The 23,888-nt window shown below is 57.5% G+C and overlaps 1 protein-coding gene across 2 annotated transcripts in view; it reads left to right on the top strand.

Annotated features, from left to right (window-relative positions):
* CEMIP (cell migration inducing hyaluronidase 1) overlaps positions 1-23,888 on the top strand; it is a 134,270-nt gene that overhangs the window by 78,068 nt on the left and 32,314 nt on the right. For both annotated transcript variants that reach the window (XM_057303644.1, XM_026510586.4), the window contains exons 3-12: positions 1,259-1,405; positions 1,912-2,050; positions 2,760-2,996; positions 5,034-5,213; positions 7,838-7,908; positions 8,781-8,876; positions 9,441-9,562; positions 13,149-13,281; positions 14,068-14,259; positions 22,701-22,876. In XM_057303644.1, the coding sequence (XP_057159627.1) occupies positions 1,259-1,405; positions 1,912-2,050; positions 2,760-2,996; positions 5,034-5,213; positions 7,838-7,908; positions 8,781-8,876; positions 9,441-9,562; positions 13,149-13,281; positions 14,068-14,259; positions 22,701-22,876 (1,493 nt within the window). The remainder of the gene's footprint in view (positions 1-1,258; positions 1,406-1,911; positions 2,051-2,759; positions 2,997-5,033; positions 5,214-7,837; positions 7,909-8,780; positions 8,877-9,440; positions 9,563-13,148; positions 13,282-14,067; positions 14,260-22,700; positions 22,877-23,888) is intronic.

Genomic DNA, 23,888 nt, shown 5'->3' with positions numbered 1-23,888 from the left:
CCGAGACAAGCCCTTGTCCTTTTGTTTCGCGCACCGCCTCTTCCCACCGCTTTCCCTCTGGATCGTTCCTCGTTGCAGGGAGAGCCTTCCCGTGTCCGAGGCGGTTCTCTTCCCTCCTGCATCCACAGGACGCTGCTGGAGTAGAGCCCAGCCAGCCAGATGGAGAGGAGGCTGGAGCCGGGAACAAGCGCCTCCCCTCCCCCCAGCACGGGGGCCTTTAAGTTCAGCTGAATGTTCTGAGTCATGAGGCTACCACAGGCCACGAGGCATCAGGGTCCCTCTGGAGGCGGTAGGACCGAAGCACCAGCCGTGGCCAGAGCCGCACGGGGCCTGTGTTTCTCTTGCATGGGGGCGGTCCTGGCCACATTCCACAGAACTTTCCAGAAGCCACCCTGTGTGGCTCGCCAGGTGACAGCTCAGGGGAGAGGAATCCAGGCGCTGGTTGGACAGGTGTGGGAGGTGCCCTGGCGGGGGAGCCCCGGCCCCTCCCCCTTCAATCCGACAGTAACATTTGTTCGCCAAGTTTAGTAGTGTGTACACAGCCTATTGTTAGATATCAGCAACTTCGTTTGCAAATTACTTTCCTTTAAAAGAGACGATGGCAGTGTCTTCGGGCAACTCCACAGACAGGACACACGCCTGGTTAGGAGGGTCACTGCGCTCCGGGGAGCCTGCGGCACGACCCCTCCCCCAGGGAGAGACCCAACTGATGTACAGCTCCTCCCCGTTTAGATGCCAGTCGCTAATAAGGGGTCCCTCTCATTCGAAGCAACGTTCTCCATAACACAGTGTGTTGTATGTAACACCCTCCTTCTCGGGGTTCTGCGGGAACAGAGCTAGAAAATTAACCAAGAGTCAGATTCTCACACAGGAGGGGAGGGGGCCGGGTTAACTCTCAGAGCGCCGCTTTTCAGAGGAAAGAATGTCTTGGATGAGAGGCACTCTGGGCAAGTCCTTCCCTAACTCTGCGTCCTAGAACGTCTTCAGGAGTCATCTGGTCTACCCTCCCTTTTATAAACGGAGAAACTGACCCCAGAGAAAGGACATGGCTTGTTCACGGACGTGTGGAACTGAGACAGTCGTGGGACTGGAGCCCAGGTCTCCTGGCGCCTGCGTCAGGGGTCTCCTTGTTCTCCAAGGCCTCATGCTAGTAGAGAGGGGGCAGGGCAAGGTGCAGGAGGGCCCACCTTGTGCCCTGTGCCAGGCCCTGCATGCTGAGGTGGGGGTGGAGGCAGTGACGCCTGTCTATTCTTGGCAGCGACAGCCGAGTGCCCTGACCAGAGCCCTGAGCTGCAGCCCTGGAACCCTGGCCACGACCCAGACCATTATGTGTACATCGGCCGGGGCAGGACCCTGCTGCTCACCTCGTCTGCCACGGTGAACTCCATCCACGTCTCAGAGGGAGGTAAGCCGGCTCCCCCCGCCCCACCTCTCTCCCCTCCCTCCACCACCTCAGAGCCCAGCCGGTGGGGGCCAGCTGCCATAGCACCAGACGGGCAGGACGAAGGTCACGGGGTCTGGGTTCAGGTCAGAGCGTCCGGTCGGTTGTGATGCCACAGCTCTGGGCACCTGGGAGCGGCTTGTCCCAGGTCCAATCTTGGTGAAAGAAACATTTATAAAGGGACGTTCTTGTGCGGGGAGCATCCCTGCGCACCAGGCCTCCAGATGCTTTGCTCGTCGAAGGCCGTGCACACAGCTGTAACTGCAAACCAGCAGGCAGGGCTCACACGTGGCTGGGCCGGGAGGAGGGGGGAGCCACCTGGGAGCACGGCAACCTCGGGAGAGCTGGAGAGACGGGCCTTCGTGCCCGCCTAGATGAGGCGGGGGCTTAGCGGGTCTGCCCTTGCCTCTGCTGTGACCTCACCACGACCACGTGTGTTCTCGAACCCCGCCCCATTCCCATGCCCTCAGGAAAGCTGGTCATTAAAGACCACGAGGAGACCATTGTTCTGCGTGCCCGGCACATCCTGATAGACGCCGGCGGAGAGCTGCACGCCGGGAGCGCCCGCTGCCCCTACCAGGGCAACTTCAGCATCGTTCTGTATGGAAGGTGGGCGGACGGCTTCCGGGGCGTCAAACGCTACTCCCGGATGTGACGGGAAGGAGGCTTCCCAAAGGGCAGAGGGAGGCAGGATGACTAAGGCTTTCGTGCAAGGCGGGAATTACCCTTACAGACAGCCAGAGGCACCCGTGAGCAGGACAGACGTCCATGATCTGGGCGAGCCAGAGAAGTTTGCTAGGGTGTTGTTTCTTGTGGCCCGGGGCCACGTGTGAGTTCCAGGAGTCCCCGCCACACTTTCCGCTGCCTTGCGATCCGGTCGGGGCTCTGGGAGCCCCTGGGAGTGTTGATTTAATCGGTTATGATAAACAAGATAAAGAAAACCCCCACGCAGGGTTGGACCCTGGCTGTGCTCTCTCTTCAAACAGCTGTTCTCAGGAGCAGTAGCCAAGAATATTCGAGGGTCTGTAGCACATGGCCAGGTGGTTCCACCTCTCATGGGCCCTAATATAACACTCTGAGCACTGGGAATGAGCGCCAGCATGTGAACTGGGGATAAGTGTTTTGCTTGGCCTTTTGGCCTCGTTTTGGTCTGGCTTAGGGCGGTCTGGTGGGTGACGCTATCTCTGCTGGCCTCAGGCTGCCACCATGCGTGCCTGTTGTTATGGTGGTCGCGGTGGGAGCAGCGTGGTCCCCTCTGGGCTCAGCATCCGGTAGAGAGATGGGTCAGCTGACTCTGGGGAGCTGTTTTCTCTCGTAGGGCTGATGAAGGTCTTCAGCCAGACCCTTACTTTGGCCTGAAGTACATCGGGGTCGGCCCAGGAGGCACACTTGAGTTACACGGACAGAAAAAGCTCTCTTGGACGTTTTTGAACAAGACCCTTCACCCAGGCGGCATGGAGGAAGGAGGCTATTTTTTTGAAAGGAGCTGGGGTCACCGTGGAGTCATTGTTCACGTCATCGACCCCAAATCAGCGACAGTCATCCATTCGGACCGGTAAGGCCTGCCTTCCCTTAAACACATAGCCCTTCGTTCCACAGACACGGACTGAGCCCATGCCTTGGCCAGATGCAGCTCTGGGTCCTGGGGTGCAGCAGTCCGTCAGATAGACAGAAAACCCCGCTGGGAGCAGTGATGTCTCTCATTCCCCGGGCATTTGCCTGCCGAAGCTGAATTAACAGTACAAGGAGGCAGGCACACATGCGCGCACAACATCGTTTCAGATCGTGCTAATTGGGGGAAACGACGAAATGGTGGAGGGTAACTTGGGAAGCCCGTTTTGCATCAAAGGGTCAGGGAAGGCCAGTGTAAAGAAGCAGCATTCGAGCTGAGACCCACAGGGCGAAGATGAGTCAGGGAGAGAGCGTTCCAGACAGCAAGCAGCAAGTGCAAAGGTCCAGCGGTGAGAGGGGTGTGATGGTCTGGAAGCACAGAAGGGCCAGCAGAGGGGTGCGGGTGCAGAGTAACGGCAACATGGCCCAGTGATGTCCGGGTTTCCAGCAGGGGCGGGTGCACGATCGTTAGACTGTGTGCGGAAACATCGTGTTAACCACTTTACCAGACATCTGTGATTTACCTTCATGACCGCCTGTGAGTAGGTTCTGGGATTATCCACGTCATACAGAGGAAAGCACTGAGGTTCAGGGGATCCATTTGCTTTGAGTCACAAGGCCAGAAAGTGTCGGAGCTGGGATTCACACCCAGATCTGCCCAGACAGACCCTTCACCCGTATTCCTTCCGGGCACCTGCCTTGGCCTGGAGCTGAGCGATCCTTAGTGCACAGGTAATGCAGAAGCCAGGATGAGCCCGATAGACACCAAGGACGTCCGAAAGCCCTCCCTTTACACGCGGCGTGCCGGCCCCTTGGCGCTGCCTCTGGAATCAGTACAGTGCGGTCCGTCGCGGCAAGCCAGCCTTACTGAGCCACGGGGGGAGAAGCCATCCCGACAGCTGGTATATAGGTCCCAAAGACGGGACAGCTGCTCCGTCCAAATCTCCTGCAGTGAAAGCATGTGTCTGGGGCCTCGAGAACCTGATAGGGGAATGTGTGTGCATAGAGATGGTAATAGACACTACCCACACATGCGTGCAGGTGGTTCCCGGGAGGAGTGAGAATGTGGGTCAGCCCTTAGAAAGGAGTAAGCATGTGACCAGGCAGAGAAAGGCGAAGAAGGATGTGTTAAGGTGTGTGGTATATGGTGTGGTCGTCGCATGGAGACAGACGAGGCGAGCTGGGCCTGTAGCAGGTGGCTCCTGGGGGGAGGAGGGCGGGGAGGAGGAGGGGCCCTGGCCGGGACACGCCATCTTGCACAAACACCTGCAAACCAACCTGAGGATTGGGGAGCACCTATCCTGCCACTCCCACGCCCACCCCCCGTACCGCCCCTGTTTCTCTTTCCCCAAATCTTGGCCCTTCACACTGGTTTATTCTTCTAGATCTGTTTTAGAACGATTTTGCTTGTTAAGCCGCAAGACAAATTCTTTCAGAATTTCCATTATGGGGCGCCTGGGTGGCACAGCGGTTAAGCGTCTGCCTTCAGCTCAGGGCGTGATCCCGGCGTTATGGGATCGAGCCCCACATCAGGCTCCTCTGCTAGTAGCCTGCTTCTTCCTCTCCCACTCCCCCTGCTTGTGTTCCCTCTCTCGCTGGCTGTCTCTATCTCTGTCAAATAAATAAATAAAATCTTTAAAAAAAAAAAAAGAATTTCCATTATAATTGTACCAAAGCTTTAGAGTCACGTGGGGGATAGTTGGGGGTCATTACAAAATTGTGTCTTTCCTTTGTAAATGCTCGTCCCGCGTGGTGTCGATTTTTGTTGAAGTCATGCACCGTATTTTCTGAGAGTGGGTTACCTTTGTCACGTTTGGGAAGATCGGTTTTTGATGTCATGAGAGCTCCTGTCTTTAAAAATCACAGCCCTTGGGGGCTTTGGGGGTGTGTTCGTTGTTGCAATGCACACACGTGTGCTTAGACCTCCCTTTTCGGGGCCGCTCTCAGGACTATTCAAACCCACCCTCTCTCCCCTTTTTAGGTTTGACACCTACAGATCCAAGAAAGAGAGCGAACGTCTGGTCCATTACTTGAACGCGGTGCCCACGGGCAGGATCCTTTCGGTGGCAGTGAACGATGAGGGGTCTCGGAACCTGGACGACGCGGCCAGAAAGGCCATGACCAAACTGGGCAGCAAGCATTTCCTACACCTTGGATTCAGGTACCCCCATCGCTCCCGCCCCCACCAGTCTCCAGGACCCCAAAGCCCCCCTGGCCCCGCAGGTTACCTCAGTGTCTGTTCCTGGCCTGCGGCACGCCCCATTCAGTGCCGGCCTGGGGAGGGGCGGGCAAACGCCATTCTGCACGGGGCGTATCTGGGACCGCGGGTTTTCTTACAAAGTGTATTCCACTCTGAAAACACAAAAGATCTCTGTTTGCATGAACTCATTCATTCGTTGAGCCGCTTACAAAATGTCAGTGGGACCTCTGCTGCGTGTAAGCCAAGCCTCAGATGAACAGCTAGCTTCGTTTCCCGTGCTTTGGCAAAGGGGTCACCGTGTGCCTTGGGGACCGGCAGACATTGTTTAGAGAGCCGACAAGGTGACTGCCCAGCCCCACACCCAGGGAGCAGGGCCTTTGATGTGCCTGCCGTGTTCGGTTTGTCTCGGATTAGAGCTTCGTGCCTGACTTTGGCGGGCACACCGTTAGCATAGCAGGAACCTGTTTGCCCCACGGGAACCACACCTTCTGATCATGTTGACTCAGATCTCAGCTCGGTGGAAGGTTGTGGTCCTTCGGCCTGTGGCTGTTTGAAGATAGCGGGGCCCCGCCTTTCAGCTCCACAGAACCCCAGGCAGGGCTGGGGGCAAGAAGAGCTTCCCTGGGCTCCAAGCAAAGCTGTTTTACTGGCCTCGCAGAGATCCCTTGGGCAAGGGAGTGGGGGCGGCCCGGGGATGCGCCGGGTTCCAGAGTGCGTTCTCTGGGAGTGGGGACAGCCCAGGGGCTGCTCCTTCTGGAAGGGTCTGGACAGGGAGCTCAAGGAATCGAAGACGACAAGGAGACCTTGATATCTCAAGGCTCCTTTGTTAGCAAAAGCCGAGGGGGCTTCCATGTCCTTGTTTTATAAACCGAAAGGCCAGTTTATGGATTTACAAGGACAGCGAGAACCACCAGGGGACTGGCTCCTTAGGGCCTCAGCAGAAGAAGGTAGTGGCGAGGGGCCTGCAGCGCAGCCCGAGTCTGCAGCTCCTGGTACATGTGCCTGCAGGGAGGTGACGCATTCTCTCTGCACGGATCCTGCGTCTGTAAAGCAGAATACGTCAGGAGCGGCAGGAGGGGATTAGACATGATTATAAGTAGCAAAATACTGGCATCGTATCTGGCAGAGAATCAGGATTCAATAAATGTTAGCAACAGTTCTCTCCGGAGAAGCAACGGCCACTGGCAGGATGGATGCTTGCCCTGCGTTGTCACGGTGTCACGGCCGTTCCCCTGAGGACAGGACATGGGCAGCAGGAATTACATTCTGAGCCCTCGCTCGTATAGACACACATCGAGGGACAAACTCAAAGCATCTAACCTCAGTAGAAGAACCAAGGGCCGTGGCGGTCTGTGGTTCGTTCACTCTGGAAGCGGTTACTGAGCAGGCGTTGGCACAAGCCTCTGGGCTGGACGAGGTGTGCTGAGCTCTCATGGGCAGGCAGGAGCAAAAAGAGAAGTGACGAGGGGGCGCCTGGGTAGCGCAGTCGTTAAAGCGTCTGCCTTCGGCTCAGGGCGTGATCCTGGCGTGCCGGGATCGAGTCCCACATCAGGCTCCTCTGCTATGAGCCTGCTTCTTCCTCTCCCACTCCCCCTGCTGTGTTCCCTCTCTCGCTGGCTGTCTCTCTCTGTCAAATAAATAAATAAAATCTTTAAAAAAAAAAAAAAGAGAGAGAAGTGACGAGGAGGCGTGAGCAAGAGGGTGGGCAAAAGGCTCAGGGCGCAGGGCTGTGGGTGAGGGCGAGGGCGCGCAGGTTCCCACGAGAGATTGCAGGTGCAGAGGCCCGGGCTCAGCCTGTGGGGGGGTGCAGGCAGCAGGAGAGGGCGCTGGGGCGGGAGGGGGCAGAGACGAGGCTGAGGAGGTGGGCACAGGAAGACCTTCTGCTCTGCGAGCGGGAGCTGGGCTCTCATCCAAAGGGCACTGGGGAGCCATTGCAGGCTCTTCAGCAAGAGAGTGACCTGATCAAATCCCCAACTTCAGTAAAGACTTTCCAAAACGAAAGATCAAAACAAAAATAACAAAAGCTCTTGAGTGCCGTATGGATTGGTATCTCATGGGGAGAGGGGGAGCTGGAAGACAGAAACGGGGGGGGGGGAGAACCTTCCTGCCTTATAGTGCATGTCAGCGGAGGGCATCTTCCACCTGCTTTTCCTCCTCTGTTCCCACTGTGAGCGAGAGGCCTCTCCTAACTTTCCAAGGCCAGGGCATCAGGGAAAGAGCCTTTCTCTCCTGGAACCTGCGTCCTTGTTTTCCCAAAGGCGTCAGAACACTTGCTTCGGGTCCTCGTTGAGCCTGGCGGGTGGTTTGTAGGGCTGCGGGCTCATGGTTTGTGATTCATGGCCCGTCTCCTGCCGGAGCGGGCTTGAAGAGCTCGGGTGAGTAAACAACGGGCGAGCCAGGTGGGTCGGAAGCCCAGCGCTTGCGAAGAAAGGCTCTTGTTCTCCGGGGAAGGGAAGCCCAGCCCGCGAGCTGATCTCCCCGGGACACTGGGGCGGGCTGCTCGCTCCTGGGCCCTGTGTCAGCTCTGCCTCCGGGACGCGTTCAGACGTGTGAAGAACTTTCCTTTTTGTTGTTGCTTTTACCAGACACCCTTGGAGTTTCCTAACTGTGAAAGGAAATCCGTCGTCTTCGGTTGAAGAGCATATTGAATATCATGGTAATAAATAGTTGGCGAGAGGCTGCGTCCCCTCCCGTGTCTCTCTGACCAAGAAGCCCGGGTCTTTCTGAACCTCCACTTCCCTCAGAACATGGTGATAAATAGTTGGCGAGAGGCTGCGTCCCCTCCCGTGTCTCTCTGACCAAGAAGCCCGGGTCTTTCTGAACCTCCACTTCCCTCAGAACATGGTGATAAATAGTTGGCGAGAGGCTGCGTCCCCTCCCGTGTCTCTCTGACCAAGAAGCCCGGGTCTTTCTGAACCTCCACTTCCCTCAGAACATGGTGATAAATAGTTGGCGAGAGGCTGCGTCCCCTCCCGTGTCTCTCTGACCAAGAAGCCCGGGTCTTTCTGAACCTCCACTTCCCTCAGAACATGGTGGAACCACCGCCCAACGCCCATGTTCGTTGGCCACGTTACGCGAAAGTGGCAAAAGCCCATGGCTGAGATAATATTTACATTTGCGGAGATCGCCACTGACTTAATTCAAAACAAGGGACCTAGGACAGGCGAGAACGGGAACAGACCCAGCAGGGAAATATTTTGAGCTACAAAGATCCTTTGGATGGGCTGTTACCACCTAGAGGAAGGCCCTGCCGGTTCTATCCCTAGGTAGGAATTCACGGGAGAAGTTGGGGCTCTAGACCATAGCTTTGTCAGCACACTGAAATTCAATTTTTAAAACTGAGGCAAAAGAAGGGGCAATAGATAATCTGCTTCCCGAGTAGAGAGATTGGCCTGAAATGTTTTGTTTTCTTTTTTAAGAAAGAGTCCAAGATTCATGTGTGCAGGGGGTTCGCTCCATCTTGGAATTACGTTCTTGGGAACGTGGGGGGTGGGGGGTGCGTTCTCTGACGCCCCTGCTCTCCGACAGGACACCGTGGCTCCGCGGCTGCCCGCGTGTCCAAAGTGTTCCAGACGGAGCACGGCGAGCATTTCAACGTCTCTTCCTCCAGCGAGTGGGTTCAAGGTATGGAGCTCGGGACAACCAGGAAAACCCGAACAGCGGAGAGGACAGGACTTTCTGTCTTTGCAAAGCAAGGGTTTTTCTCTTGTGCCAGTCAGGCCACGGGTGGTCACACGGTAAACTAAATGTGCGGGGAAGCTGTCTCTCGTTAATCGGTCCCGAGCGGCCCATAGCCCAGAGGGTGTTCCTCTCGGAACCCTTCGTGCCAGGCAATGGTGCTGAATGGGGGGCAGCTGGGAGCGGGACCGGCCTTCAGGCGGCCACACGGGGGGCTGGGGTGCAGAGAGCAGCGCCCTCTTGCAGCCCTCGAGAATCAGGCTGGCCACAGTTTTCATCGCCATCCTTTCTGCAGTTACGAAGACCATACAGTCTATTGTTTTTGGAAAGTGGGAAAGTCAGTCTGAGGCGCTGGTAAAGAACAGGTGGGAGGCTTGGCAGACCGCTTAGGCGCACAGCCCGACCTGTGCCATCCGACTCCTGCCGCACCGGGGGCGTTGGGGGCCGCGCTGCGGGGACCCGCCCTCTCCGACCCTTCCCGCCTCACCCTGCTCTTTGCTTTCTGTCCAGATGTGGAGTGGACAGAGTGGTTCGACCAGGACAAAGTGTCGCACGCTAAAGGTGGGGAGAAAATTTCAGACGTCCGGGCAGCCCACCCAGGGAAAATCTGCAACCGCCCCATCCATATACAGGTACCGAACTCAGAACGAAGAGTTCCAAGGACTTCACTTTGAAGTGGAGTGTAGACAAACTTTCTTGCCATTGGAGTGGGGTGATTCTCATGGCTCTCCCCAGACACAGGGAAGCCAGGACGTCCCATTCCCAATTTAGAGGCTCTCACCTGCCCCCGGCCCCCTGGCTAGAGAGTTCCCCAGCGAGGCCCCAACATTCTCTCCTGGGTCCTACTCCCCACTTCCGTCGCTTCCTCCTGACGCTGCTTCCACGACCACGGCTGATGGTGGCCTGGCGTGGAGGCGGCTTGTCTCCTTCAGCCTCCCTTCTCGGTCGATTTCCTTTGGGACCTTGAGTGCCCAGGATCGAAATGGGATCTGGGGTGCCGGCTGAGCTCAGCCCACGTACCCACAGCCTGGTTCTCTGCTGAGCGAAGAAAACGCCAGCATTGCTGGAATGGACCATGTTTGCTCAGGACCATCGCTGTAGTTACTCCTCCCAGAGGGGACCCCCCGCTTGCTCAGTTGGCTCGGCCAGGACAGTGTCGAGTAAATACGCAGCCCTCACAACTCACCAGCTTTGCGGGCAGACCGTTCTCCTTTGGCCGAGGCCCCATCCTCACACGGCTGCGACCTTCTAGAGAAGGACCTACCGAGAGCGAGTCGCAGGTTGTCGGCTCTCCTAGGGTCCAACAGACGCAGAAAGTGCCGACACCCCCAAAGTGCTTCCTCCCCAGATTTTATTCTGATTTTCTCTTGCAACCCTGAAGAATCCAGCCTTAATTCTGAAACAGCCATCATCTTATTCCTCCAGTTCACTTGGCTGCGCCAAGCCCGGCCCTTTGCCAGCCTCCCCTCCCGAAGTATTTCTGGAAATCCTCTAGGAATGCTCACATGGTCTAGGGATCCCTCCCGGTGTCAGCTCTGCCAGCCGCCGGGCTCCAGACTACTGTGCGTAGGAGACCCCGTCTGCACGGCAGCTTCCCGCAGGTGTTGTCCATCCTCCCTGTACCTCTGCTCCCCACACGGACACGGGCTCCTGTCTGTGTCGAAGCACAGCCAATCCAGGCTAAAGTGTTAAATAAAACTTTATTGGAGGCTTAGAGGCCACAAAGGAGTGACAAGCACGCATGTATATAAAACATAAAACAGCATAGGGCACCATTGCTCCCCAGCTCCGTAATCCAAGACCCTTCAAGGGACCAGAGCCCCATGCTCTCTAACCCCCAGGCGGCCACCGCATTCCAAGGCCCAGCTTGCTTCCAACAAAAGAAGTATCCTTGACAATGGATCCCTGAGTTCCAGATCTCAACTATTGGAGGTCTGGCGAAGAATAAAAGATCCAACCACAGCCCCATCCTCCGCCCCTCGCCCCCTGCCACCCCAAGGCTGGGGCCAGCCTTCTCACAAAAATGCGTTCCTTGACAATATTTTGCTGAGCGTGGTAGCCCCTTATGGATTCAAACCTCTCAATTCCCGAATGAGGTCTTGGCTTTTTCTTGGCAAAACAAGGCCCATGGAAGCCGGCAAGGTTTAGGCACAAAAGTTAAGGTGGCCCTTTCTCGCAGCTGCTGGCCTTGGGCTCCCCACGCCCCTGAGGTGAGCGTCACCTTAAATCTTGCAGCCCTCACTCCAGTCCTGGCTGCAGACCTCAGTCAGGTTACTCAGGGTCCCAATTTCCTCTTAGGCAACAAGGAGGTTTATCACTGTTTCCCTGTGGGATTATTTTGTGGACATCATGCAACAATATATGATGGGCCCATAAATTTTTTATTATTTTATAATTATTGTCATCATGCTGTTATTTTGTAATTATTAATGGTCAAAAATAGCAATAGAATCATGTCTACTTAAGTTGGAGACCAGGCTCCCTGAACAGTGATGGAGCCCTTTTTGCTCTTCTTATCCCAGAGGGAGGGCATTCTTCAGGTTTAGAAAAAGGGGTGGGGGAGGAAAAAGCAGAGTTGAATAGATGCCCCCCCCAAAGTATTGTGGGACACTGTGCCTTGGAAGATGTCCAGTTCTATTCACTGACGTTTTCAGGCGCAGTTCTCGATGTTATGGGGTCTCCTGCTGAAGAACGCACGGGCCTCCGCAGAAAACAATGGGAGCTCAGAGGAGCTGAGCTTGACATTCCAGCGACCTTGACCTCCAGCTTGCTTCTAAAACCCTCTGAGCCTTAGTTTTTTCCCAAGGGCAGGCCTGCAATTCCTGCTTCTCCCGGGGCATTGGAGGCCACCCGAGATAATGGGCGTGAGCATGACTCTTGCAGGAAAGGGCTGGATTTTCATGATGACTGAGCTCCCTGCCCTATAGCTCTTCTTTGAAGCCAAAGACAACAGATACCTGCTGTGTTCAAAATAATGTTTCCTGAAAAGCCCCCCCTCCCGCCGCCCCCTGCCGCCCCCGCCGCCCTGTTCTGTAATAGGTTGACTATACTTTGCCTCCCTGTTTCCCGGCCCTGGTCCCTTTGGTCTCTGTGCCAAAGAGGACAACAGCTGCAGCCTGGATCTAAATTGCTTGTCTCTGATGACAGCCACGGGCTTGCTGCAGACACACCCGGGGTCTGGGATGAGCCCCAGCTGGCAGGGATCGCAACCTCCTCGGAGCCCGCTCCTTGCATTCTCTACCTGGCCTTGAGGCTGCTCACCCATCAGCCCCCATCACTCCGTGCCAAGCCCTGGGCTGGAAGCCGGGATCAGGGAGACAGGCGGAAAACCGGGTCCTTTCCCTCCCCGGGGCCCAGGATCCCGTGGGAGGAGACAGACATTGAACAGAGGCCATTAGGCTGCATGCCTGGGGGCCGCAGTGGGAGGTGCTGAGAAGCGTCAGCTCTGTGGTTGGCTAAGTCTGGATTCGAATTTTGGCTCTGCCCGCTTACTGGCTTGGTTGACCCCGGGCAAGGAACTCACCCCTGAGGGTCAGTTTCCTTATCTGTAAAGCCGGCAACCTCATCGTTGCCATGAAGATGGAATGAGATCCTATCACTAGCACTTAGCCGTGCAACTGTAGGGACAAGGACGGCTCTCAAACTGGACTGCCCCCTCTAGGACCGCTTGGGCCGCTTGGAAAAGTTCTGATGCCCAAGCCACATACAGACACGCCAAACCTGAGCCTCGGAGGATGGGACCTGGGCATGAGTATTTTTAAGGGCTCCCCACGTGGTGCAGGGCCCCCACTGGGACACCTGTCTATTGAACACAGCGGGGCTTCTATAAATACTAGCCTCCGTTCCAGTGGCAGGGGTGACAGCAGGAGTCGCAAGAAAGCAGGAGCTCCTGAAAGAGGACCTTCTTCCTGCAGGTGCCCCGTGACGCGCTCACTCGACGGCAGGGCGTCCGTCAGTGGTGTGGGTATGGACTTCCGTAGGACCCCGGCAAGGCATTTCTCTGTGCTGTGACTTCACGTTGTTTTCCTTAGAACAGACTGTGTTCTTATGACAGAAGTGATGCTCGGTCGTTTAATGATCATCTGGGGCCCTAGGAAGTCGTTTCTGCAGCAGGGACAGTTTTAGACTTGTGAATAGATGTTTATACCGTTAATCATCACCCTCCTTCGTTACACACACAAAAATGATTTTACTCTGTAATTTCTGTGCCATTTCCAGGCCACGACAGTGGATGGAGTTAACCTCACCACCGAGGTTGTCTACAAAAAAGGCCAGGATTATAGGTTTGTGTGCTACGACCGGGGCCGAGCCTGCCAGACCTACCGTGTGCGGTTCCTCTGTGGGAAGCCTGGTAAGCAGCTGCTTGTCGGGGACACAAATGCAGCCGCGGCTCGTTCCCGGGGCCGGCAGACACGCACCGCGAGTTCGGACGCGGCTGGGTCAGCTGCCCTGGGCATCTCAGTGACACGGTGCTTTCTGCCAAGCGTGCAGTGGAGAGCCCTTCTGTGACACGGGAGCCGTGGGACGGTCCTCGGAGTTGGCAGGAGCCGGCTGAGCCCCACCCTGCCCAGATGCCTTTCAGGAAGGGGAAGGGCCTGGCCCAAGAAAACGAGGGTGCCGTGGCCAGCGCTGACCTTCCTGCAGCCCTCCCCTGCAGAGACAGGAGCTCGTGGCCTCTGGGTGCTATTATTTTAAACCCGGTTCCCGAGGTGCTCGTTAGAAGGGGTGGGAAATGGTCGGGTTGTTCGCGGAGGCACTTGGCCATCTCCAGAAGGCACTCATTAGGGATGAGAGCTCTTTGGGGGAAGGGCTTACAGCTACTGTAAATAATAGTTGAGAGGAACTATATTTGTTTGACATCTTGAGCAAAGTGGGTGTGGTGGGGCGGCCACATTTAACTCTAGCTAAGGGGTTGGTGGAAAATTCCCCTGCCCAGAGCTAATGAATGGCTCTTTTCTGGTAGGGTTTTGTTGACTTCAAAAACCTGCACCAAGACTGGGATGGGCTGAGCCTGGTGATTTGGGTTTGGATAGGCAAACCTGGCATTTATTTAGGGAGGGAAAGGGAAGAGGCGGACCGCCAGGAACTTGCCAAGAACTCAGGGTTATATCTCAGTCCCTCCCGTTTGGGGTTACAGTGAGGCCCAAACTCACCGTCACCATCGACACCAATGTGAACAGCACCATCCTGACCCTGGAGGACGATGTTCAGTCATGGAAGCCCGGAGACACCCTGGTCGTGGCCAGTACCGATTACTCCATGTACCAGGCAGAAGAGTTCCAGGTGCTTCCCTGCAAAGCCTGTGCCTCCAACCAGGTCAGAGTGGCAGGTAAGACTTCCACGAAGCCCGCCTGAGGCTGCACGAATCTGTTGTCTGAAATCACAAGTCTGTATCAGTCAGCTATTGCCACAATAATGCTATGTAACAAAACAGACCTCAAACTCTCTTGGCCAGCACTTACTTCTCACTCGTGCACCTGCAGCTGGTCTCAGGTCCAGCTTCTCTAGACGGAGCTTGGCTCCAGGATGACAGCTGGGTTCAGGGCAGCTCATGGGACTCTCGTTCTCCCCAGGACATATTCTTCCCATGGGGGAGGCGGAAAGCTCCCAGAGACAAGAAACACAGAGGACTCAGGGCCTGGGCTCAGGACTAGCATGCTCTCACACCCACATTCCACTGGACAAAGCAAATAATGTGGTTAAGCTCAGCACGCATGGGGTGGGTCCACCTCGTTGCCCCATCAAGGTTGAGGGAAGGGAGTGAGTATTTGTTAGGCAATAATGTGATCTACCAGGAAATTTTAAATCTCGTCTTCCTATAGCTTTGGAGTCTTCCTTTTTTTCCCTCCTAAATGTTGACTTAGTGGTACTGCAATTTATATTATGCGAGGTTCCTGGAATCTCAGATTGTTAGGATTGAAAGTGTAGTGCAGGTCTGTGTTTATTAGTGGAGAAAGTTCTATACCCACGAGGGTTCTTTAGTTATAAGCAGTGGAATCCAACTTGACTATCGTAAGCAAAAGAGGAATTTGTTGGGAGGCCGCTGAGCTTCGGGAAGTGATGTACCCACCCAGCTGCATGAGGACAGGGGGCAGGGCTCCTTTGGGGGGTCCGGGTAGTGGGAGCAAGTGGGCAGCATCCTCAGGCATCGCCGTCCCAGAGTGCCGTGCGAGGTCCCTGGGACATGGTGCTCATGCCACCTTCCAGGGAGACAGCATCCGATTGGGCTGGGGGCTCACGTGGTCCCCCTCTGACAGTACACCGTCACCAGCATCCCTCAGGGCCTATTGAATGGGGAAACAGTCCCTCCCCCAAGGCAAACTGGGGAAGATCACAGCCAGAAGAAAGGAGAGTCGATCCTGGCATTGTAACTACCAGGTGCTACGGGACCACGGCACCTGGAGAAGGTCTAGGATTGAGGGAAGGAGGAGGAAGACGAGTGGACATGTATTCAAATTAATTATTGTTTTGGAAATAAGACTATAGAAAGTCAAACAATGTTTTTGGCTGGTGGGGATGTTCTTGGGAAGGAATCAGGGGGGACAAAGGTTTAAACACCTGAGCAATGGCGGTAGAGCCCAATCCCCTTGTCCCACTCTCGGGGACCGCGGGCCCTTGAGGCCACCCCCCGAACTTTGCAGCCGTGATCCCAGGAGGGCAGAGCCTGGGAAGGGAAGGCCATGGGTGTCCCGGGGCAGACGGGGATTTGCTGAGTGTGGCTGGACACACGTGTGTGGTCGACAAGTTAGCAAAGTCTGCCTTTTAAAATTACCATTTGTTTGAACCCCTACATTCGTTGAAAAAGGTTTGGTGGTATTTTAAAACAAATATAAGTCCAATTAAATCTTCATCCAGGAGAGATAAAAGGGGAAAGATACATGTCAAAGTAATAAATTCCGGTGCAAGGAGAATAAATTCAACAAAAGGGGGGAATTGAAGTGAGCAAAAGCTACTGGAACAGACCACACATTTGTCTCTGAGCTTCTCGGCAGAGAGAGCAGAGAAAGAAACTTCACGATTACTCACTATTGTTCAATCAAAAGGAGGAGACCAGAGGCCCAGAGGGACAGCTTCCCTGAGGCCCTGAGCTGCGGAGGGATTTGACACAGGGTCTGTGAGCATTTCATATGAAGATACTCAGTACGTAGCTGTGTGGTTGGACTCCTCGTACGAGATCGGGCCATGCTGTTGGGCTCATTTCCCAAAGACATTTTGGGGAAGGCTCCTTCCTTCTTTCTCTCCTTCTTTCCTTCTTTCCTTTCCCTCCATCTCTCCTTCTCCCTCCCTTCCTTCCAGTTCTTTCTCTCTTTGGTAGAGCACAGGATTGGAATTGCAGGAATGCCAGTTACCAGCCATGTGACCCTAGACAAATACTTAACTTCCCTGTGCCTCAGCTTCCTCCTCTGTAAAATGGACACAATGATCTTAGATCCTAACTACTTCCCGGGGTCGTGAGGATTGGCGGATGAATCTTTCGGTGTGAGGGCCTTTGAACAGCGCCTGGTATGCAGTAAGGGCGCTGTAAACGTTAGCTGCTGTATTGGCAGGATTTGTGCAATCATGTAGCGCTAAGCTTGAGGACGACGGGAGCGGTGCCTAGTGCGTCAGTTCTGTAGGTAAAGATGCTTGTAGAGGGAGAAAAGCCAACGGTGTGTACCGTTCTCAGCAGCCTGCAGCTGAGGTCTGTTGCAGGTTCTGTTCTGAGTGCCCCGATGCCCCCGGGCGTGGAGGCGAGAGGCTCTGTGAACGCAGGTGCCCAGCGCACATCCCTCGTCTGCCAGGCTGGGCACCCCCGTCCCTTCATGAGCACACAGAGAGGGGGGAAGGAGCGAGTCGTCGTTATTCCACACACAGAGGGCACACACGCGGTGGGCGATGCGCCAGACAAATATGTCCTCTACCCTTGGGGGCCGACCACGGGTCAGGTGTCCTGGACTGAAGAGGGGGCAGCATAGTGCGGGACGCCGTGCTGGGGACAGCATGCCCCGGAAGAGGACCAGAGCAGCCCGGGTGAGGGGTAGAGCGACCGCGTGGGGCTGGGCGGCAGGGGGTGCCACGGGAACGGCTTCCTCTGAGCGCATGGGCCTGTCGCATTTGCCCAGGTGGGGAAAGGCTCCCCGTGCCCCCGTTTACCGGAGAGCACCAAGGGAAGCTCGTGCTCTGTGAGTGTTCGACTCCTGTGTCCCCCTGGGGCCGGTACACACGCACAGCCCTCCTGGGACATCAGTGTCCTCCTGGACTCTTGGCAGGCCTGGCAATGAGACAGTGTGAGCTGATGCCGGCTGCTCGGTGCTGGGGATCTGGGGCGGCGTGCATGGCTTCTGGGAGGGTGAAAAGCTTGCCCGTGAGGAGATGGACGCGGGAGCACCTGGAGAGGCCCCCAGGTCTGCTCAGCCTGGCGCACGTCTGCACCCCTGTGCCGGGCACCCCCAGGCCTGCGAGGGGTCAGGTTTCCCTTCAAGCAGCTCCTGAGAGCCAAGTGGCCCCGAAAGCGAGGGGCCAGGCGCTGTTAGGGCTGCCGGCCTCACCTGGGGGTGTGGGTGGTGCGCAGACGCTGGAGAGGGTCCCGCTTGGCGGTGTCGGACCCACAGGCCCAGCTGCACCCTGAGCCTTCTGAAGGCTGGACAGACGGTGGGATGGGGCTGCTCCCGGCCCTGGTGCCGGCAGGGGTGGGGAGAGGTAGGAAAGAAGTGGGGAAGCCGCGGGGCCCCCTCCGGCCCCTCCATACTCCCTCGGTGCAGCACAGCCTGCATGTGTCTCCAGCAGCCCCGCACCCCTGCCAGCCCCCACCCCCCACAGTTAGGCTCAGAGTGGACCGTCCACTTTGCATAGAGGCATTGAGGCTTACCTGAAAACAGCGCCCCCTGGTGGACAGCATCAGAGAAGCCCCAGGGAGGGGGGCTGTGTGTCTGTCTGTCTGTCCTGGAGAGGCTCACGGGTCTCCTTTTCATCCCCAAGCCTGGCTCCCCACACCCCACTGACATGAAGCAAGGGCTCCCACCTGCCCCATCTTTTCTGCAGCTGTGCCCCCTGCGGTGACATCTTAGGGTCCCCCCCAGGCTGGTGGCAGAGCGGGACACGGCCTTCCCGGATCGTCCCTCCTCACTGCCCCAAATTCCAGGAAACAGGCCTTCGTGCCTATTAAGGGTTTTCTGACAGAAAACAGATGGGGATAACCAAGTCATGAACGTGTGTGAATCATCTCGGAGAATATTCCAGAGCGTAGCTATGCGCAGGGTGAACCCCCACACTCTCTGACCCGCCGCCAGAAACCCCGCAGCCCTTCTGCGTCTGCACTCCCGCACTCCCGCTTTCCCTGCCCCCGCACACATCCCTGAATAGCACCACGGGTCATCGGCTCCTTCGTACCCTGTTCTTTGTCTCCTGTGACCGCCAAGCGCTTCACAAAACCACCTTGCTCGCTCCTCGCGGTCCCAACAAGGGGCAGCTGCCACTTCTGTGGGCCACGGAGGAGGACACTCGGGAGCAGGGAAAGCAGATGTCCAGAGCCTGCCCTCCCATGCGCACCAGGCACACGAGGCTGCCCAAATTAAAGTTCGGAAGCCCACTCCTCAGTCCTCCTAGCCCGCTTCCGAGTGCCCAGTAGCCGTAGTGGCTGGGGTCCGGCGTACTGGACACCACACCGTGGAGCATCCCCAGCACCTCAGGGGTCCCAGGAGGGCACGCTGGTGTGGACCAAGTGAGTCTGTGTGGTCGACCGGAGCCAGGATTCGAACTCTGAGCTCTCTGGCTCCCAGGCTACCTGTTCTAGTCCATGCTGTCCCCAGGGACTGCCGTACCAGGAACCTGGGAGCTGTGTGGCTGAGACGGCCTCTCTGGGATCCTCCAGCCTCAGCGCCTCCTCCAGGCCCGGCCTCAAGTGCGTGTGTCTGTCTCTCCCGCTGGCAGGCCCTTGATGTCATTTCCTATCAACCCCTGCGGGCCCCGTTCCGGGCCTGCCCTGTAGTGAGGGCATGGGGTGTGGAGCCAGGGCCGCTGCAGGGTAAGCACTGGGAGGGAGGGTCGGTGTTTGGGGCCCCGTGTGGGGCACCTGCGGATCCCCCCTGCTCCCAGGCCTCCCCCACCCCTTCCTGTGCCAGTGGCCCTCCTGGATTATTTGGGACAGTCTGGCTGCGCCATGTCTGCTCATCCCCGGTTCGCCCTTATGCACCAGGGCTGCGAGAAGCAAGGGAGGGAGGGAGAGTCTGCAGGCAGGATGGGGTGCCGGGAAAGCAGGGCACACAGCTCCCCCGGGGCAGCCGTCTGGGGGACGGTGGCCTGTGAACGCGGCCACAGGACTGATCCGCTGGCTGTAGGGTTTTGTAAAGGTCTTGCTACGGGCTCCACAGCGCAGGGAGGAGGCGGCGGGAACGCAACTCTCAGTCGGCCCTGCGCACTCCGCTCACAGGAGCCTGGTAGACACTGTTCCTCCATCCCCCACGTGCCAGGGGCTGTCCGAAGCTCGTTCCGTGGATTGACCCAGTCAACAAGCAAAGCTTCCTTTGAGACACATGCTAGCAGCATCTCAATTTTACGGAGGGAGAGCCTGAGATTCAGGGAGCCTAAGGGACGTGTTCGGGGACTCACAGCCATCATCTGGGTCGGGATCCAGGGCCACGGTCCCCTGCAGCCTCTCGCCTACCTCTCCCATTGTATTCGTGTTCGAGGGGCCGTGGGTCCCGGGGGAAGGCCCTCTGGTCAGCATTCTGTCTATCCCCCATAGTTTAAGGGGGCACCGAGCCCCAAAATGAGCACGCTACGGGGGACGGCTGGACGTCGGCGGATGTGTGCCTGGATGGGGAGGCCTGGTGTCCTGGCCCTGCCGGCGCGGTGGGGACCCCAGAAGCGAAGGGGAAGGGGGAGGGCGGTGGGGAAGACCGCACTGGGAAGGAGCCCGCTGGAGCAGAATCTGCAAGGACGAGCCGTCTGCTGCCTGGCCGAGCTGGAGACGGCCGGCCGGCCCGAGGGGCAGCCAGGGAGAAGCGCCGAGATGTAAAGTAGCAAAGGCTCTTGCAGGGAGGGCTGGGTGCTCCGCTCTGTGGCTGCAGCGGAAGTGGGTGTGGGAGCGATGACGTGTAAGCCCACAGAGCCTGGGGTTTTGCCCGGGCCGTCCTGCAGGCTGGGAGACGGGAGCTGAGCCCCTCAGAGCTGCATGGGAGCTCCTCTCCTGTCTTTGGCCGGCAGCACCAAGCCCACGCGCTCTGCATAAACTCTTCCCTTATGTGCTCAACCTCGGGGGCGATCCCTTGGGGAAGCGCGTTCTGTGCTGTGCCTCCCGGGACCCGGCTCTTCTGGCGCCCGTCCTTTGCATTGACTGGTTCCTGGGCCCCGCTGCGCTGCCCCAGGGGCACTAGTCGCCGGTCTTCCTTCTATACCCCAGGAACAGTGGGAGGTGGCCTTGCTTAGTTGAGGAAGCCTTTGAAGATTTTCTGGGTGCTGCCCGCTGTCTGTCAGGGTGTCGTTCGTAAGGAAAAGAAGGTCTGCATCCAGCACACTCAGAGGCACGAGGCCGGGCGGACCAGGGGCTCTGTGACCAATGTCCATGTATACGTTGCTGGACGTAGGGCGTTTAAAGCTGATGAGCAAGGGAGTCCCCTTCCTCACCAGCCATCAGACGCTGCTCCGGGCACCATGTTCTGTCCGCCCCCACCCCCGCCGGGTCGCTCAGAACCCCTCACAAAGCTCTTTGTACAAGAGACTCTACTCCCCACACCCCCCTGGGGCTCATGCATCTGGCACGATAGTGACCGTCACAGAGCCGATGGCAGGAGCCTGGGATGGAGGGAGAGGCTTCCACACGGGCAGCCAGAGGGGACCCTGCTTCTGGACCTTAAAACCGTGGAGCCACGAGGCTCTGTGACCTGAGCCACCGCCGCAGGGGGTTAAGGGAACCAGCAGTCTGCAGAGGGAACTTGTTTCAAACGCCCCTCCTGTCACTGTCAGAACGTGGATGGAGCCGGAGTCTTCCCAGCGCCCCTCGGCGTCCGTGCCCAACCCCTCTGTCAGGGCCGACCTCTCGCATCAGAGACCTCTGGGTGTGAGAGTAAAGTATAGTGAATGGACTCTTCGTAAAGTGAATCGTCATAATACTTGAGACTTTCTAAGGCAGGACTCTGTGGTACACGTGCCCACGGGCCGATCCTCTCACGCGATAGTGTCAGCTCGCACGGCAGAGGGGACTTTGCGGGTGTGACAGAGTTATGGCTCATGAGGTGGGGGGTTATCCTGGGTCCCCGAGCTGTCATCACAGGCCCTTAGAGGGGACACAGGATGGTCAGAGTGCGGGGAGCAGGTGACAGGATGACACAGCTGGTGTTGGAGTGAGGTCGGTTGAAGGAGGAGGAAGGGGCCATCTGCCGAGGAGCACAGGTGGCCGCTGGAATCCGCCAACTGCCGGATGGTTCTGCCCGGTGCCTCCCGACCGCTGACCCAGCCCCTGACGGTGCACTTCTGGCCTCCAAGGTGCGAGGCAAGAAATGTCCATTGATTTAAGCCAGTCGGCGTGTGGCAGTTTGTGGCAGCAGCCCTGGGAGCTGGCGGTGACGCCAAAGGGGTATCTTGTCAGCTTTGCCCCACACCAGTTTCACATCCTGAACTGACGTCCTGAGCTGACAAGCCTGCAGAATCCCAAACAGCAGCCGCCGAGGTCCCGCAGCCCCCAGCGGCTGTGCGCTGTGCCGGGTGGAGGAGCGGGCAGGGGAGGTCTCCATCGGGGCGCGGCTCGGGCCCATCACCACCCCGGCCTTTGTGTGCAGGTCCAGCTGTGCCGTGGCTGATACCCGGGCCCCGCCGCTCCAGCCAGGGCCGCAGTGAAAGCCGGGCAGCCCCTGCCGTGCGGTGCAGGAGTGCGAATCCTCACGAGAGGTCATGCTCTGGAACGGTGACCTCAAACAGAGGAAAAACACCTGCTAGCCAGGTCAGCTCTCCCAGTGAGGAGCCACATGTGGAGGCAGGCCAAGTCTCTTCATTCCACGAAGGAATCTGGGGTTGGCGTGGGGGCGGATTGGGGACCATGAGACAGTCTCAAAGCTCCAAGCTCCTGTCCCCCTGCACCTTCCCTGGGGTGCACCTGCTGTCCGGGGAGGAGGATGAGGCTGGAGGGGAATCGAGTGGATTTGAGCAGATGGAGGGAGCGGGGCAGGTACAGTCACTGGTTCAGGGACTTGAGCAGCACGAAGGGGACTGACGTAAGCTACAATGGCAGTTGAGTTGGGCAGAACGGTCTTTTAATAACTTTTTAAGGTTAAGAGGTCTGGATGAGTTTGGACGTAGAACGTAAGGAGCCCACACGAGGAAAGAAGACGAATTACGAGATTCCCGAACTCTAAGACTCCAGGAAGGGATGGGGCTGGGGTCAGGAGTACAAGGGAGAGAGCACCCTGTCCTCCGGGGCTGGCCCACATTCCAGGCCTGGGGAAGGAGCGAGAGCAGGGGCTGCCCACGGCTTCCACTCATCCTATGACCGCACCAGCAGGGAGTCTGGGAAGTGCGGTTCTCCTGGGGAGCATATGTCTAGCTCAAACACAGGAGCCCCGATACCAGCAAGCAAAAGGAGGGACCAATCCCAGGGGACAAAGCCATTTCTGCGTGGGCTTCAGATATAAGTCCTCATGGCTGTGAATCCTGGCTCTCCTCTCAGGCCAGGAATTCCATCTCCCTGGGCTTCCTTCTTCCGTAAAATGGGACTGGGGCAGCCCCGGGACCACGGTGCACACAGGGCACAGTGTTACGTAAGCAGCAGCAGGGTTCCCACCCCCCTTTCTGCCCTAGGAAAACCACTGTACCTGCACATCGGGGAGGAGATCGACGGTGTGGACATGCGAGCTGAGGTCGGACTCCTGACCCGGAATATCGTGGTGATGGGGGAGATGGAGGACAGCTGTTACCCCTACAGCAACCACATCTGCAACTTCTTTGACTTCGACACTTTCGGGGGCCACATCAAGGTATGGGTCAGCCTGGCTGGGGCTGTCCGCCGACCGGGAGCATTCCTCGCTGCCAGCCTGGAGGGGACCCTGGCTGGGGAGGGGACGGGAGCAGGAGGCAGGACCAAGGGCAGGGACTTTTCTGGAAGGCCGAGTCTGGCATGTTGTCCAGTGGTGTGCTGTCTGGCTGTCAACCCCTGACCGGAAGATAGGAGGGGACCACCTTGGGGACGGTCACACAGCACCCTGAGCTCCCTGCCTCCACGGCTTCCAGCCCCCGTCCCCGCTCCCGCTCCTCTTCTTCAACGCTTCACCCCAGTCGTTTCCCAGAAGAACTGACATTTCACTCACACAGAGTCATGCTTACAATAGAGCCATGAAAACCCAGAGCTGAGAGCAGGCAGGGTAGACCAGCTGGACGCCAGAGCGCTGAGCGTACCCGTGAGCTTGCTGGTAGAGGTGGAGGCAAAGGCGGAGACGGGGAAGCGTGGCGGCGGTTAGCGGTGCGCGGTGAGCGGTCCACGGCTTCCTGGCATTCGGCTCACGAGGGAATCCTGTCCGCACGTCTAGCTTAAGAGCCGCAACCTGCCATACTGAACATCACGACGCCCCAAAGCTCTTTGGGTGGCCGTTGCTTTCAGTGACTTAGGACCAAAGCCGATAGACTATTGGTGTCTTGGAGTTTTGTGAGGACAGAGCTCTTGAAGCCGCAATCGTGGGCTATCAGGATAAGACCTTTCGGTGCCTAGCTGAATGAAAGAGTGGGACCTGCAGAGCGCACCGCGGAAGCCCTACTGGGGCTGTGCAGCCCCGCATCACACGTGGGCTTCCAGCATCCGCGGCCCCTGCTAGCTCAACAGGCCACCTGTCACCGTAGCCTCCAGAAGTACTCGCCTGTGTTCCTGGTCAGGCTCTGGGGCTGAGGGGGTCCAGGGCCTGTGCAGAGACTTGTCAGAGAGACCAGAGCCCGTTTCCAATTTCGAGAGCAATCCCTGAGCCGTCAGTGCCCCCTTCCTGCTTTGCCCAAACGGGG

The sequence above is a fragment of the Ursus arctos genome, unplaced genomic scaffold, assembly GCF_023065955.2.
Source record: "Ursus arctos isolate Adak ecotype North America unplaced genomic scaffold, UrsArc2.0 scaffold_28, whole genome shotgun sequence".
Taxonomy (NCBI): domain Eukaryota; kingdom Metazoa; phylum Chordata; class Mammalia; order Carnivora; family Ursidae; genus Ursus; species Ursus arctos.
The sequence above is the reverse complement of the archived record's forward strand: the minus strand, read 5'-3'. Positions and strand labels throughout refer to the sequence as shown.